A 17,692-nucleotide genomic window follows, 5' to 3' on the forward strand; every position below is an offset into this window, starting at 1 on the left:
ACCACTCGTTTATTTTCTGTTTGGCTGTTTTTTTTTAGCTGGTTTCCAGCCTGACAGAACTGTTGGTTCTAGCTGGACTGTCAGATGATTTTATTTTCAAAACCTCTCTAAAAAAGCATGATTGAGCCTTCGTTGTTGTTGGTTCTAGTCTATGGAATAACTTACCAATTCCAGTTAGAACTGCTTCCTGTTTACCAAGTTTGAAGTATTTGCTTAATATTTGCTTATAAAAACAAAAACAATATTCTGTAACACTTTACTTGAAGGGGTGTGCATAAGACTGACATGACACCTTCATAATCATGACATGACACATGTCATGAATATGAAGGAGGTTTTATGCATGTTTATGACAACTGTCATTAAATGTCATTCGCTCAATTATGTCATTTTTAATGCAAAGATGACATTGTTTGAGATGTCTGAGTTATGACAACTTGACACGAACCAATACATCATAACCTGTCAGTGTCTTTGTCATGACAACTTGACATTACCAAGATATTTTAACCTGTCATAAATGTGACATAACAGATTAATTATCAAACTTAAGAAACTACTTAGCTTTATGGGTTAACATTACATTACATTATTTTGGTAACACTTCAGTATAGGGAACACATATATAAACGATTAACTATGACTTTTCCCTCAATAAACTCCCAATTTACTGCTTATAAATATAGTTAATTGTTAAGTTTAGGTATTGGGTAGGAATCTAGAATAAGGTCATGTAGAGTAAGGCATTAATATGTGCTTAATAATTACTACTAAATAGTCAATATTCTAGTAATATGCATGCTAATAGTAATAAGCTACTAGTTAAAAGACCCTAAAATAAAGTGTTACCATTATTTTGTAACAGTGTCATCTTTTTTAAGAAATTTGAAATTGTCTATTATCTGACCTTCTGTTGGAGGAAACTTTAAAAAAAAGAAAAAAAAAAAGCGTGAAATGAAAAATATTCATGACGCTGTTATAAAATTTTTTGTCAGAGTATTGTCACTTAATGACATTTTAATGACAAATTCAATTTGTACCGCTGTAGTTGAGGTCAAGATAAATATTCATGACACTATTATAATGGCCTCATGACAGCCAATGTCAAAACCAACCACATGACAGTTTAATGTAATGTTAACCCATAAAGCTAAATAATGTCAAGTTTTCATGACAAAGACACTGACAGGTTATGATGTATTGGTTCATGTCAAGTTGTCATAACTCAGACATCTCAAACAATGTCATCTTTGCATTAAAAATGACATAATTGAGCGAATGACATTTAATGACAGTTGTCATAAACATGCATAAAACCTCCTTCATATTTATGATTATGAAGGTGTCATGTCAGTCCTATGCACACCCCTTCAAGTAAAGTGTTACCCAATATTCTTACACTGGTTTTACTCACCTCCACACTGTGCTCCTCCTCACTTCACTTTCTGCCTCCTCGACTTGCAGTCAGACGATACGACTGTAGCTGACAAGAGGTAACTACCAGCTTATTATTGCTGTTAATAAATTGAATACTATGTGAATTTGTAGTTGAATGATGGCATCCATTTTCCAGATTCAATTTACTTGGCAGATTTGATCAATAATGTTAGCTTGTTAACTGCGAAAGAATGCTTGCTGATCTCTTCTAATGTGGTCAGGGGTGCTTCATCTTCACAGGTTTATAAACACAATGCAATTTTTATAAATTCAGTAATATTTAAATCAGTAATAATTTTCACTGTTAATTGTATTGTGCTACTAACCTTTGTTCTTATTAAAATGTTTTAATTTTTTAGTTTTCACTTTTGAAATTATAGTCTATTCTCATCAGAGTCTGAAATTAGATTGTGGCAAAAATGCAATCAAAATCAGTTCCTGAATATGACGCAACGCTTCCTTAAAGGATTAGTTCACTTCTGAATTAAAATTTCCTGATAATTTATATCATATTTATATCATATATGTCTTTCTTTCTTCAGTTGAAAAGAAATTAAGGTTTTTTTTGGGGGGGGGGTCAGTTTCAGTGCAGCTTCAAAGAGCTCTACATGATCCCAGACAAGGAATAATAGTCTTATCTACAGAAATGATCAGTCATTTTCTGAATAAAAAAAATTTAAATTTATATACTTTTTAACCACAAATCCTCATTTTGCACTGCTCTGCGATGCGCCACGCATTATGTAATCATGTTGGAAAGGTCAAAAATAAACTACCCTTATTCCTCGTCTGGGATCATGTAGAGCTCTTTGAAGCTGCACTGAAACTGACATTTGGACCTTCAACCCGTTGAACCCCAGTGAAGTCCACTATATGGAGAAAAATCCTGGAATGTTTTCCTCAAAAACCTTCATTTCTTTTCACCTGAAGAAAGAAAGAAAGCCATAAACATATTGGATGACATGGGGTGAGTAAATTACAAATAAACCAGCTTCCATGCTTCAAAACATACCTATCCATCATATGCTGTTTTTTTCAACAGGTTGGATACGTGTAAATCCATGTTAAGGATGCGTTCCTGTCACATATCACACATGTATACTTCAATAAGCTGACAGGACGCAGGTTAATGTGTTTACATGCTGGACGAAATCGGTGTAGGGGGCAAAAATCTAGCTGTGACGATCGGTTTATGCTTAAGCCTTTGACCTGGTCCTTAGGGTACACTGGGTACAGTTGGTACACTTTTTGCTTTTTCCGTTACCACACCAAAACTAGGGACTGAAAAGAAGTGATTTTTCATATGACATTTCCTTTACTTGTCTACTAAAATATTAATAATTATTAACATCCATATGTAGGTCATATTTGCCAAAATTAGCTCATAAACACAAGAAGCGGGTACAGTTGAGACACCCATCCGGAATGCTGTAAAGCTGCCTAACCAATTCACTGCAAATGTAAAATACCTTTAAAAATGAGAATTCAACAGTTTTTATTTTCATTCAGCATTTTATCTGATTATTTGTTTAGTTAAAAGTAGTTCATTTGAAAAACATTATACAGTAATGGCAAACAGCGATACAATATTTAATTTCAGTCAATCATTTTAATATTAACAGTTGAAAAGTTGAGTAAAAGTAAAAAACATTGAACAATTGCAAACAGCAATAATAAAACAGATGAACACAAAGTCATGCAATATGTCAGTGTTTAGAGCACAGATTAAGGTTTACGAAAATGTAAGTTAACTTTAACCGTCATGTAAGGATGAGAAGCTATTCAATGTGAAAGCGACGTGGTGAAGTGAAAAACTTGCCTTTGGCCAATGTCTTCGGACTGGAGAACCGCATGTACTTCAAATTTAACATGATCGAAGAGGGCGCAAATATCACAGATCAGACTTGTTGCGTACGCAAGTTAATTAAGGTGTTTCAACTCTACCCTGATAAAGGAAAACAAGTTAACGTGTTTACATGAACGTGACCCACCCCCTCCCCAACCCCCTGCAAATTTATACATAGACTTTTGTCAGTCAAAAACACATTTCTGGGTCCATTTGGTGAAATTTGTTTTTTTTTAATGTTTTTTTTATACAGATTGCTGACTAGTAAAGGACCTGAGTGAGACCACAATGATTCCTATTTTGAAGCTCTTGCTGGCTTTGGCCACAGTTTTGGGGGTTGTAGTCAGAGGTGGGTAGTAACGAACAACATTTACTTTGTTACATTTACTTGAGTAGTTTTTTGGAAAATTTGTACTTTTTAGAGTAGATTTAAATGTGGGTACTTTTACTTTAACTTGAGTACATTTATAATGAAAAATCTGTACTTTAATATAGCTGATAAACAGATTCTTATAACCCAATTAGCTGACGATACTACACTCTTATTAACAAATTACTTACAGATCCCTATCGCTCTTGATCTTATTAAAGTATTCTCTAAAGCTTTCGATTTATTTTTGAATTTAGATAAATGTGAAACTTCGATACAGTAATTACTAAAGTTAAGAAAAATAATTAACTCCTGGCTCCAAAGGGTCTTTATGAGGAAGGGCTCTCCACACTAAAGCTGAAGGTGTTTCTCGATTGACCTGCCCTGCTCTTTCCTTGTATGTAGTCAATTTGTGTGAAGGTTGATAGAATGCTCTTTGACTTTTTGTGGAAACACAAGAGACATTACTTAACTTTGATCAGGGAGGTCTTAACTTTCGTGACTTTGCTTCTTTAAACAATATGTTTAAGATCAATTGGTTGAGGCAATTTTTGACTGATTCTGAATCCATATTGAACACTATTCCTAACTATATTTTTTCTAAAGTTGGTGGTCTCCCCTAGTATGTAACTACAATATTTCTAAATTGCCCATCAAATTATCAAATTTCCATAAGCAGATGCTTCTAGCTTGGCATTTAATTTACAAACATAATTTTAGTCCCCACAGGTACAGTATTTGGAATAACCATGATATCTGATATAAAAATAAAACTCTTTTTTTCCCCAGGTTGGTTTACTAATAATATTCTTTTGGTTTCTCAACATGTAAATTCAAATGGTCTTTTGTTTTCTTATTCTGAATTTTTAACTAAATATTCTATTCCTGTAACACCCCATGCGACTTTGCCATAGTGATGGATGCTATTGCTCTTTTAAAAAACTCGCGCGTGGATTTCATTTGCTCTCGCGCAAAACTGGACGCGCGCTCTCAAATATACAGTGCTCTCTTATGAACTGCCTCTCCTCTCGCTGAGATATTACGTGTGCGCGCTCAAACTGTGTCCTGCGCGCTCAAGCTCTGTCCTGTGCGCTCGTGAATCTTTCCGTGCTCTTGCAGAAATTAATTAGCTTCTGGATTAAACACTGGCTGATGCGCAATATCTGAGCGAGAGGAGAGGCAGTTCATAAGAGAGCACTGTATATTTGAGAGCGCGCGTCCAGTTTTGCGCGAGAGCAAAGGAAATCCGCGCGCGAGTAGACAGATTTGCGCTCGCGCATTGATGTGCTCTCGCGTCACAATAATGTGCTCTTGACATTAGACAGTAAAATAACGCCATACACCCTCCATTTATGCCTTTTTATGATGTACAAGGAAGAAAAAAAGGGACCTTTCTCCTCCTTTTTTTCAATATTAATTTATGTTAAATTACCTCTGGCTCATTTTTTTTTTTTTTTTCTTTACTGTTTTTGTGTTTGTTTATAATTCTATTATTGTTGTTAATTCTTTGAATTGTAACTTTTGCCTTTGTCAATAAAAAAAGTTCGATTTTACCCATAAATGTATGTATAACATTTTTCTATACTACTGTAACATTTATACGACTTAGATTTAACACATTATTATGGTCAAAACTACATTGTACTTCAACAAAAAATACTTTATAGCTCCCTTTATCAGTCCATTCAAATGTTTAAAGGTGCCATAGAATGAAAAATTGAATTTATCTTGGCATAGTCGAATAACAAGAGTTCAGTACATGGAAAAACATACAGTGAGTCTCAAACTCCATTGTTTCCTCCTTCTTATATAAATCTCATTTGTTTAAAAGACTTCTGAAGAACAGGCGAATCTCAACATAACACCGACTGTTACGTAACAGTCGGGATCATTAATATGCACGCCCCCAATATTTGCATATGCCAGCCCATGTTCAAGGCATTAGACAAGGGCAAAACGTCTGGATGTGCACAGCTGAATCATCAGACTAGGTAAGCAAGCAAGGAAAATAGCGGGGGAAAAAAACAGATGGAGCAATAATAACTGACATGATCCATGATATCATGATATTTTTAGTGATATTTGTAAATTGTCTTTCTAAATGTTTCGTTAGCATGTTGCTAATGTACTGTTAAATGTGGTTAAAGTTACCATCGTTTCTTACTGTATTCACGGAAACAAGACTGTCATTATTTTCATTTTTAAACACTTGCAGTCTGTATAATTCATAAACACAACTTCATTCTTTATAAATCTCTCTAACAGTGTGTAATGTTAGCTTTAGCCACGGAGCACCATCAAACTCATTCAGAATCAAATGTAAACATCCAAATAAATACTATACTCACATGATCCGACGCATTCATGCAGTATGCATTACGAACATTTTGTAAAGATCCATTTTGAGGGTTATATTAGGTGTGTGAACTTTGTTTATGCAATGTATTATAGAGTCGAGAGCTCGGGGACGGGGAGCGTGAGATTTAAAGGGGCCGCAGCCTGAATCGGCGCATTTATAATAATGCCCCAAAATAGGTAGTTAAAAAAATTTATTAAAAAAAAATATATGTGGTATTTTGAGCTGAAACTTCACAGACACATTCAAGGGACACCTTAGACTTAAATTACATCTTGTGAAAACATGTTCTATGGCACCTTTAAAATACAGAGACACAATATACATATGGTATATAATATACCATATATATATGATATATATATGGTGCGATAAACCTAAATAAACCCTTTGAAGAGATTAGTGCATGAGCCCTTCTGAATGGAACGCAGGGTAAATTGGTTCGCGAATCAGTTTGAATGAATTGTTCAGTTCCTGCACGCACTGAATCGTCCGAAGTGGCTTCACTCGAAGCGTTGGATGAAGTGGCAGTGGACCTACCCAGACAGCAACATAATGCGGCCCAGATTTGGCCCACATCCGGTACATGTGGATTACATGCGGACTGGATATATGCTGGATCTGGGCCAACACTATGTTGCTGTCTGGGTACAGTCAATTAAAAGCTAACCTGTAAGTGCATCCTATTGCTTGCCAGCGATGAAGATCTTTATTAGTTGAACTGCGTATGCTGTCTGTGAACAATTCCACACAGGTATTGATTTCATTTGATTTCAATTCATACAGACAATAGCATTTTACGACCAAACAGATTATTACGCCACGATAACAAAGTAGCTTTTCTGTACCGTTTTTAAGGACATATATCTTAATTTATACATTAAATAAGATACCATTGTTCAGAGATTATGAAATGAACACCCGCGGTTCGTCTTGAAAATGAACGCCTTTGCGTTGACACAGTTAACCAGCACCTGCAGAAATATACATTTGATTACATTTTGGAGAACAGACGGAAGAAGATCCGTCAATGTGCATTTGATCATTGTTTGTGTTCAGATGTTCAGCGAGCACATGTAAAGAGTTTTCTCTTTCTTCTTTCAAATGTAGCTAAGTTACTTTGAGTAAATATTTCTCTAAGTACTTGTACTTTTACTTGAGTACAGTTTTTGGATACTCTACCCACCTCTGTGTGTGTGTGTGTGTGTGTGTGTGTGTGTGTGTGTGTGTGTGTGTGTGTGCTTGTTTTTGTGACATATCAGGACACAAATGTGTATAATGACATGGGTATGACATAGGTATTACAAGGAGAGGGTGACTTATGAGGACATTACCCATATCCCCACTTTTCAAAAGGCTTATAAATCATACAGAATGAGTTTTTGTGAGAAAGTAAAAGTGTGCACAGTTTCCTGTGATGGGTAGGTTTAGGGGTAGAGGTAGTGTAGGGTGATAGAAGATACGGTTTGTACAGTATAAAAACCATTACGCCTATGGAATGTCCCCACAATTCACAAAAACAAACGTGTGTGTGTGTGTGTGTGTGTGTGTGTGTGTGTGTGTGTGTGTGTGTGTGTGTGTGTGTGTGTGTGTGCTCTAAAGGTATTACCTACCTATTCTCCTAAATCACAATCTACAATGTCTGTTTTATCCATCCTTGAAATAGTTATACAGTTTTGTTCTATGCACACATGAACTAAAGGATCAGTACCTGATAAATTACTTTGTGAATGTTTGCATGTCACCACTGTGTTTCCTGACAGGTCAGAATCTGATATGTGATGGCAATTTTGAGAGGAATCAGCTTCAAAACGCCGCCCAGCAAGCACTAGATGCCATTGGTTCTACTCGCAGGGCGACTGCTTCTCACGAGCTAGCAGACCGGGGCCAGCATGTCTTCAACAACAACCTCCTTAAGTTCCCCCGCAGTGTTCTGGAGGACCTGCTGAAAGATGTGGGGGGCTACGAGCAGCTGAATAACCTGATAGAGGACCTGAAGCCCCTCAGCCAAACTCAACAAGATGCAATTAGCAATAAAATGGTGGCCCACTTCAGGTCAGTGTGTGTGTGCTCAGGTGAGATGAGAGCTATAGTGTGTAGAAACTTTAGAGTGTAAGTGTAGTAGGTCTGGATGATAAAGTGATATAAATAATTATCATGATAAAAAATTAAGGTTTAATGTCACAGCTCTCACACTCATGCAGACCACATCTGCACACAATCCATATTGTGAACACTGTTATGTGTGCGGTGTAGTACAATTCAAATGTCACGAAAGACCATATCTTGTGCTGTTCTGTATCATATACGGTCTGGAGTAAGCATGTTTCAGTTTTTATGGACATATTGAAAAAAGCGTTGACTGCATCTAGTTTTCTGAATTGTAACCACACTTCAGAATGTTTAGCCATAGCCCTGTGTGTTGTGTCTGAAGGTGCAGGGTTGTTAGAAATGTCTTCTTTGGTGTTTTACTTTCCATAGAAAAATTAGGATTTATAGTGGAAACAGACCTGATCCAAATGGATCCTTGGAAGGGTCAAGCCGTGACTGATTGGCTCGTTCTGTCATGTGTCAGGGACATCAGTGGTTTCTCAGTTTTGCTCATTTCCATAGAAACTTTAGTTCTGTGGACGCTCTGCTTTCTGCACTCACCAAAGGGAGGAAGAGTAAAGTTCTTCTGGACCCATGAAGCTGAAGCTGCCTTTTCTGAGCTCAAGTGCCGATTTATATCTGTCCTTATCCTAACTTTCCCAGAACCTGACAAACCATTGTTGGTTAAGTTTCATAAGAATCTGGAATACATCCAACAGGCCAAATGTTTTTAAAGTCCACTGCATCTGCGCTGAATCTCGCTGCATGATGCAATGCTACAAAACTTTGACTCGTGATTAGAATCTAAAATCTGTCTTCATAATGCTGTATGTACACCATCAGTGTGCTCATTTATAATAAATCAAGTTTGACAAGACAGACAGTACAACATCTAATACTATGAGAGGGCGAAACAGTCTGTATCATATCTCACCTGTTACATTACCATTAACATTACGCAGCATTTGCTATTAAACCGTATTACTTCACTGCCACAGCAGTAATTTCTCCCTCCGCTCATCATGGCTGATACCCTGTGGGAAAGAATGGGCCTCCAAAAGCTTTCTCTTCCATTGAAACAACTCGCAGATTAAACTAATGCCATTCCTCAGACGGCTAATCTGGTCTTCCGCTTGCAATTAGTTTATAAATAAAGCAGAACATATAGCTGAATTTAAAATTCAAATCTCTCTCAAATTCTGCCTTTCAGAAATGTAGAGCATTGGCTCCATATGTACCCCAGTGCCTCTCTACATGATGTTCCAGTAAATCTTCCTCTCAATTTTCTGCAAACCAATTTTTGGTCAGCAGTGCCTTGCTATTAATAGCCCACAAATCTCGTTCTTGTTTACCACTTACCTGTGAAGTAAGCAAATGCTTATTCCTCCTTTGTTCAGGAAATCACTCAGAAACCACCAACAGATCACTCGACACTCTATTCATCCTCACTTTCTTCAGATTTCTCAGATGCTCCAAATCTACTTGCAATTCTAAATTTGATCCATTTGTCTTTCTCCAATACAGTAGGCTACTATACTGTACTGTATATATTATAAACAGATCCGTTAATAAGCAGCCATTCAATATTCATTGCTAATTTACCCACACCCCTCCAGCCTAATCAGTCAGTTTTTCTTATTTTTAGCCCACAGAAGTTCCCAAATTTAATCTCCTGCCGATCCCCTTATCAACAATAATAATTCAATAATACAATAAAACATTGCTTTCCAAACAACCTGTCTCACACAGACTTATCAATTACATTCAACCATCTAGCCACAGCAGTGATTTCTTTATTTTTATTTAAATATATATCATTTCACTGCTGCAGTGATTGCAGTGCTTTCTCCCCTTGTCAAAAATAATCTTTAGGTGTGTTTTTTTTTTTTTTTTTTGGTGTGTTTGTCTCTGTAGTCCAGAGGACAATTATGAGGATTATAATGCAGTTGTGTACGGAGAGTACGTGAGGGAGCTCCGAGAGGCACTTGTGGCATACCTCAAGGGTTGTACATCTAACAACCAAGGTGACAAATACGAACTCCAGAAAAAGCGTTCGCAGGTGCAGAGCATAGCCAATAATATGGTGAACCATAATGTGTTTGTGGACCCAATGGCCTGTGATCGCTGGCTGAAAAAGGACCAAAACAAACATGTGAAACAGTTCAATGAGATCAGAGCTGCATTGAAGAAAATGATCCAGAACATCCTGAAGGACTTCAAAGAAGTGTCTAAAAAGATCAAAGGCTTTCGTGAGGGAAACAGCTGTAACAGGTTAGACAGCTGACTCCTGGATTACATTCATGTACAAACAATAAATAACTGTTAAAGCACAAAAATCAATCAATAAATAAGCCATAAAAAGTGAATCATTGACAGACCCAAAAGACCTTCTGAGGAGTTCAGTAGAGCTCCTCTTAGTCCATTAAATCATGTAGTGGATGACCTTCAAAATGAAGCACATTTTCTCATGTAACTCTTGTTCTCTTTTCAACAGCTAGAGACATCAAGAGATCTGTCTTCTGACCCGGAGTAATCACTGGGAGGAGCTCTTCTTTCTGAAATCAATAAGCAATGCTTTGGTTTTACCCACATTCAGTTTTAAATCACATGAGCTAATAATAATAATTTAAACTCTCTTTGTAGGCCAGATCATTGCCTTGTTTAATTAAACCCAACAGGGCTCTATCATCTAAAAACTCAAGTATTTGACAAGAGACCGTACGAAGCCATGGGACTCTTTTTATAGTTAAATAAGAATAGTTGACCCAAAAATGAGAATCTGTTGATACTTTACTCACTCGCAGACCATTCAAGATTCACAAACCTCATTTCCACAGAAGAGGGACATTAGAGAAATTACAATACACAAAAGAAAAGATTGTATGTTTGTAATGTATGATGTGTTTTATTTGTGTGTGTTGTGTGTTGAAGCCAAAGACAAATTTAAACTCACAGAACTGAGCCTTCAATTACAATATCCCAAATATCCCAACTTTTCTGGAAATGGGGTTTGCAGAATAAGTTTTGTTTGATGTATTGAAGCATTTCTTGTGATCTAAGGATTCTCAATAGCCTACTTAATTTATACCATTTATCATTTAATCATTTCATTGTTATTAATTTATGTAATTTTATGTTTTTATATTTTATCATACTAATTTCCTTTCTATTGTTGTTTAATCTTATGATTGTGTGGTTTGAAGGGATGTTTGTCTTCATGAGAAAGAGAAAAGAAAATGTCTCCATTTCAGGGTTTTTAACATCACTGGACGATGATGTGAAGAAGTCATTTTTCATTGTTTTTCCCTTAATATAATAACACTTGTTGGATTTGTGATGGTCAGATGAAGTCTGAGCATTAAAACATACGCAACTAAGATTATTCAATAAAGTCTGCTCTTTTTATTCTCATCACTTTGTCTCCTGCTTCTATTCTTCTCTGGATTTCTCAGTCAAACTCTCAGGCTGATAGAAGACTTTGGCATTCAGGGTCACATCCAATATATTTGATATTTCTGACGTGAAGAACCATATGATTTAACATTTTGGCATGATCTAATAGGGGTAAATTGAGCCTAGGGAGAGGATAAGTTGAGCCACATGGGGGTAAATTGTGCAATTCATTATGCTGAAGTAAAATTGAACATTTTACTTGGCCATCTATATATATAATATATATATACATATACATACACACACACACTCACACACACCATGGCACCATAGTGGCATCATCATTTATGTAAGTGCATTGTATAAAAAAATAAACATTAATTTCTGAATAATATATTTACAAAGAGAAATAGACTCATTTGTCCAGTCAGCATAATTTATTCTGGATCAGAACATGAGCTGAAGGCACAATGTATTTTTCGTTAGCATGACAATTAATGCATATTTTAGGTCACACATTTGGAATGCATTCTGATCACTGATACAGAAACACAAAATAAAATCCTTTCCTGGCAGAACATGGGTCAGCTATGAAAACTGTTTAAAAAAAATCAAATAAACACTATATCAAGATTTGGCTGCAACGTGGTATCAGATATAATGCATTACAGTATATCTAAAACATGTCTTTCAACTTAATCAAGAACCACAGGCACAAATGATAGTTTTGACAGTCAGACCTGTCTGTAAATTCAAGACAGTTACTCTCCCATAATCACACATGATGTGCGGTGAAGGCGAAATACACATTATTTACTATGACTGAGGTACTTCTAACTTCTAAAAGTGTTGCATACTACAAGTTAAGACACTCTCGTTTTCTGGTCTGGTGTGAAATACAAGCCACCAGAGTATTAAAATACATTTGAAAAATTAACATTCAGTTTTTACAATGTCTGTTACATGTCAGTCTGCAGTAAAGGCCCGTTCACACCAAGAATAATATATATCATATGATATATGAACTATAAAGATAATAAAGATATACTTTTAAAAATCGTTCTAAATATAAAATAATAGCATAGAGTCCACAATAACGATAATGACTAGCAAACAGTGTAACATAAAATGACCTCAGGTATCAGCGCTAGTTTTGACAACACTGTCTTGCTTCCTTTGAAGTTGAAGTGAAAAAGGTGTTGTTTTATTCCACTATATTGACTTTGTCAGCTAAATTCACTGGTAGATTAGATTGATTACACAAGCTATTCACTCAAACATAGCATGATGAGGACATCTGCTGGTTAAAGTCGTGTAAATGCAACAAGAACAGCAAAAACATGTTGGACACACTTTGAAACCGCAGAGCAAGTGTTTAGAATAAACAGACCGTTATCGCTTGCTGGTGTGGACGCAAATATAGTTATCATTCTTGGTGTGAACGGGCCTTTTAACTCTAGAAATTGTGTCACCTTGATCTCAAAGATATTAAATATGCTGAATATTTCACCTCTGTTGTCAGTCTTTACAGATTTGTTTGTCTTGAGGTAGGAGAGCAAAGAAAATGTAAGCACACAGAATGTTATTTAAGGCATGTACTGATCTGTGATCAGTAGTTAAGAGGCTCTGGCCAGATCTGTTGACCTTTTTAATATCATTTACAACATTCAGCTAATGTTAAATAAGTAAACATTGTATTTGTATAAGAGTAACCTGGCTCTTTGGTGACGCTCGCTTGGGTGAAACAACACCGTTCAGTTTTTTAAATCATTTGTGTTTATGCAAAGCCTGTCGTGTGGTGTGGATTTCAGAGATTGTGGCGTACAGTTATAATAACAGGTCTGACATGATTATATGTCACTGTTAGTAAGGTATACTGTTACAGCAGGGTGTAATTATACACAAATTATGGAAATGACTTAATGTAAACAAGTAGAATTACAAAAACAAAAATAGATATACACAAGATGTATATTAATATAGGCACTTAAAATAATCACTTAACCTGGATCACTACCAAATATGAAAGTGCATGTTTCATAAGTACCACTGTAGGGTATAAAACACATTTGTATGTTATTATTTAAAGCTTTGGTTAATTTATGCATCTTAGAAAGTGACAACACTGCAAAAAATTATTTTCTTACTCAGTGCTTTTGTCTTGTTTTCCAGTACAAATATCTAAATATTCTTAAATTAAGATACTTTTACTTGAGAAGCAATGAAAAATGTATCACAATTAAGAGTTTTTGCTGAAAATGAGAAAAAATACCTGCCAATATGGTCAGAAAAATACACTAGTTTCCCACTTAAATTAAGTTTATTGTTATGACCCCATTGGCAGATATTTTTTCTTGTTTTAAACATAAACCCACTTTATTTAGGATTTTGCTTCTCAAGTAAATGTATATTTAAGAATGTTTAAGTATTTTAGATATTTGTACTGGAAAACAAGACCAAAATATATATATATATATATATATATATATATATATATATATATATATATATATATTGTGACGGGGTGAAGTAGGACACGAGTCGAGGATGGAGGATAAGTTCCCCGAAGGGTGGTTTTTATTCAGGTAAAGGGTGGTTTGGTGCTCAGGTGCTCAGCTTCCTTGTTTTGGGTGCGCTGGTGCAGTGTGGGTCCGTGCTCTCCTGTGGGCGTTGGGGCTGGCGGTCACACGCTGCTCTCTGTAGGCACAATGAAACAAAGGGTTAGCCGAGTCTTGCGGAGACATCTCTCAGGTAATACCTGAGCTCCAGGACTGCCCACTTGACGGCCAACGCTTCCCTTTCTACCGTGGCGTATCGTTGTTCCGCAGGGGTCAGCTTTTGGCTTATGAACATCACCGGGTGTTCCTCACCGTCATGGCCCTGCGATAGGACGGCCCCCAACCCGGTGTCTGAGGCGTCCGTCTGCAGCAGGAAGGGGCAGTTGAAGTCGGGGGCTCGGAGGACTGGTTCCGTCGTGAGGGCTGCCTTTATCCGGTGGAATGCCGTTTCCGTCTCGGGGGTCCACGGGACCTTCTCCGGCTGCCCCTTCCTGGTCAGGTCTGTCAGGGGAGAAGCTAAGGAGGAGAAGTTAGGGATAAAGCAGCGGTAATACCCCGCCAACCCCAAAAAGGCCCGTACCTGTGTCTTGGAGGTGGGCCGCGCCGCGGAGAGGATAGCTGCCACCTTCTTCTCTTGAGGTTTAATGAGGCCGCGACCCACCTGATACCCCAAGTACTTCGCCTCGGCGAGGGCCAGATGACACTTCCGGGGGTTGGCGGTCAGGTCAGCCCCGCGCAGTTCCGTTAGCACCCTCCGCAGCCGCTCCAGATGGTCCTCCCAGGTCTCCGAATGAATGATGACGTCGTCGAGATAGGCCGCCGCATATGCTTGATGCGGCCGGAGGAGGATGTCCATTAACCGTTGGAAGGTGGCCGGGGCCCCGTGTAGGCCGAAGGGAAGGACCCGGTACTGCCAGTGGCCACTTGGGGTAGAGAAGGCCGTCTTTGGTTTGGCCTGTTCCGTCAAGGGGACCTGCCAGTAGCCCTTGGTAAGGTCGAGAGTGGAGATGAACCGGGCCCTTCCCAAACGGTCCAACAACTCGTCCACGCGGGGCATTGGGTAACAGTCAAATTCTGAGACTTCGTTTAGGCGACGGAAGTCGTTACAGAAGCGGAGGGTGCCGTCGGGCTTTGGAACCATGACGATGGGGCTGGACCAGGGACTGCGCGATGGTTCAATTACCCCTAACCTCAGCATCTCCTGTACCTCATCCTCGATGGCGTGTCGCCGAGCCTCCGGGACACGGTAGGGCCGCTGCCGGACGATGGTCCCCGGTGGTGTGAGGACGTCATGCTCCAAGACGTGGGTCCGCCCAGGCTGGGGGGAGAACACATCCGAAAACTGACTGACCAGGTGTTGCAGCTCCGATTTCTGGGTGGCGGAGAGTTGGGGATCCATATCAACAACCACGGGAGTCGAGCTGGTGTAGGCCGAGAGCTGGGGCCCGGTCCCGACCCAGCGCTTCATAAGGTTGACGTGGTAGAGCTGATCCTCCTTCCTTTTACCTGGTTGCCGCACACGGTACGTGACGGGACCGACCTTTTCTGTGACGGTGTAGGGACCTTGCCAGGTGGCCAAGAACTTGCAGGCGGCCGTGGGAACCAGCACCAGGACATGGTCTCCTCGCTGGAACTCCCGTGGTTGGGCCGCCCGGTTGTAATATCGTTGCTGCGCCTGTTGCGCCTTGACGAGGTGTTCCCGGACAATGGGCATAACTCGGTCGATTCGCTCCCTCATCTCGCGCACATGTTCGATGGTGGTCCGGTGTACCGCCGGTTGTTGTTCCCAGGCCTCTCGGGCAACGTCCAGCAGACCGCGGGGTTGTCGGCCGAAGAACAGCTCGAACGGAGTAAAGCCGGTGGAGGCCTGAGGGATCTCTCGAACCCCGAAGAGTACGTAGGGGAGCATTTGGTCCCAGTCCCGCTTATCTTCGGCTATCAACATCTGTTTGAGGGTCTGGTTAAAGCGTTCGACGAGCCCGTCGGTCTGGGGGTGGTGCACCGTGGTGCGGAGCTGTTGGACTTTCAGGAGTTTACAGACATCCGCCATCATCCGGGACATGAACGGGGTGCCCTGGTCAGTCAGGATCTGGGAGGGGATGCCAACCCGGCTGAAGAGGAGGAACAGCTCCTGGGATATCGCCTTCGTGGTGGCTTTACGGAGGGGAACGGCCTCAGGGTAACGGGTGGCATAATCCACGATGACGAGGATGTGTTCATGCCCCCGGGCAGACTTCGGCAGCGGCCCCCCCAAATCCATCCCAATCCGTTCGAAGGGCACCTCTATGATGGGCAGCGGTATCAGCGGGCTGGGGGGAGGCGTCCGAGGTGACGTCCGTTGGCACGTTGGGCAGGCCTGGCAGAATCGTCGAACTTCGGCCTCTAGGCCCGGCCAGTGGAACCGGTCGCGGAGACGCTGGATCGTGTTTTGGGCCCCCAGGTGGCCTGCCATCGGATGGGCATGGGCAATCTCGATCACTGCCTCCGTTTTGCTGCGCGGGACCACCAGCAGGGTTTTCTCCTCCCCCCTCCGCTGGGCGACACAGTAAAGCAGGCCATTGTCCACGATAAAATGTGGCGTTGGGTGGGGTGCTGGCTGAAGCTCCTTTCCTTCCGCAACCCTCACCTGCCCCCAACAGTGCTTAAGGCGATCGTCCTCGTGCTGCTCCTTGGAGAAACCCCCGGCTCCAGTCACCTGCTGGAACAAATCAAAATAGAGGTTATGAGGGGGACGGGGTGACTCACCGCCTCTGGGGCTGTCGAAGGCCAGCAGCACGGGACGTCGTCGGGCTTTCCTGCCGGGCTTCCGGGTTGGGCGGTTCCCGGCAAGGCTGGCAGGCTGAGTGACGGCGGCGAGTAGGCGGTCGAACCCTGGCCAGTCTCTTCCGAGAAGGACCGGCACTGGTAGATCCCTGACGAGCCCGACGTCTACTGGCCAGGCACCGATTGACGCAGCAATGGTAACCCACCGCGCCGGCACTTCCCTGGTGTCGCCGTGCACACAGGTAATGGGGAGCTTAGTCTTGGCTTCGGCCCGGGGGGGTAGGATCGATGTTTTGACCAGGCTGACCGCGCTGCCAGAGTCCAGAAGGGCGCTGTGTGCCCTCCGGCGCGCGCCGCTCCTGGACCACCCTTCGGGGAAATGGCGGCGCTCTCTCCCCTACATCCCGGTGTTGGGTGGCCTCCGCCAGCTCTATGGCCTCGACCAGTTCATCCACGTTGGCTGGGTTCCGCATACCGGCTGCCTGCCGTAGCGGACGGGGAAGGGCACGCAGGAGGCGGTCGACCACAACGCGCTCCGCTACCTGGTGTACGGTGGGACCCCCGGCCAGCAACCAGTGTTGGGCCAGTCGGGAGAGGCTAGCGGCTTGAACCCGGGCCGGCTGCCGCGGGTCAAAGGTCCACTCGTTGAATAGCTGGGCAGCGCTGATCGGAGACAGCCCCATTCGGCCCAGGATCTCCTTCCGTAAGACCTCATAGGAGGTACTTTGTTCCGGGGGAAGCGCGAAGTACGCACGCTGAGCCTCTCCCGTGAGCAGTGGGGCCACGATTCGTGCCCATTCCTCCTCGGGCCACGCCTCCCGCATGGCAACGGTCTCGAACATCTGGAGATACATCGTTACGTCATCATGTGCCGTCAT

At 41.0% G+C, this 17,692-nt stretch overlaps 1 protein-coding gene and 1 long non-coding RNA gene across 2 annotated transcripts in view; both read left to right on the forward strand.

The window, feature by feature from the left end:
* The first annotated feature begins 1,365 nt into the window (after positions 1-1,365).
* The window catches only part of LOC125262708, a 32,017-nt gene continuing 15,690 nt past the window's right edge, over positions 1,366-17,692 (forward strand). The window contains exons 1-3 of the mRNA XM_048181524.1: positions 1,366-1,493; positions 3,537-3,632; positions 7,773-8,064. Of these exons, the coding sequence (XP_048037481.1) occupies positions 3,572-3,632; positions 7,773-8,064 (353 nt within the window). The 5' untranslated portion in view covers positions 1,366-1,493; positions 3,537-3,571. The remainder of the gene's footprint in view (positions 1,494-3,536; positions 3,633-7,772; positions 8,065-17,692) is intronic.
* On the forward strand, positions 10,030-11,514 carry LOC125262504. The gene is made up of 2 exons (XR_007183581.1): positions 10,030-10,371; positions 10,595-11,514. It is a non-coding gene; the product is annotated as an uncharacterized LOC125262504 (long non-coding RNA).

This window comes from Megalobrama amblycephala, linkage group LG2 (assembly GCF_018812025.1).
Source record: "Megalobrama amblycephala isolate DHTTF-2021 linkage group LG2, ASM1881202v1, whole genome shotgun sequence".
NCBI lineage: Eukaryota > Metazoa > Chordata > Actinopteri > Cypriniformes > Xenocyprididae > Megalobrama > Megalobrama amblycephala.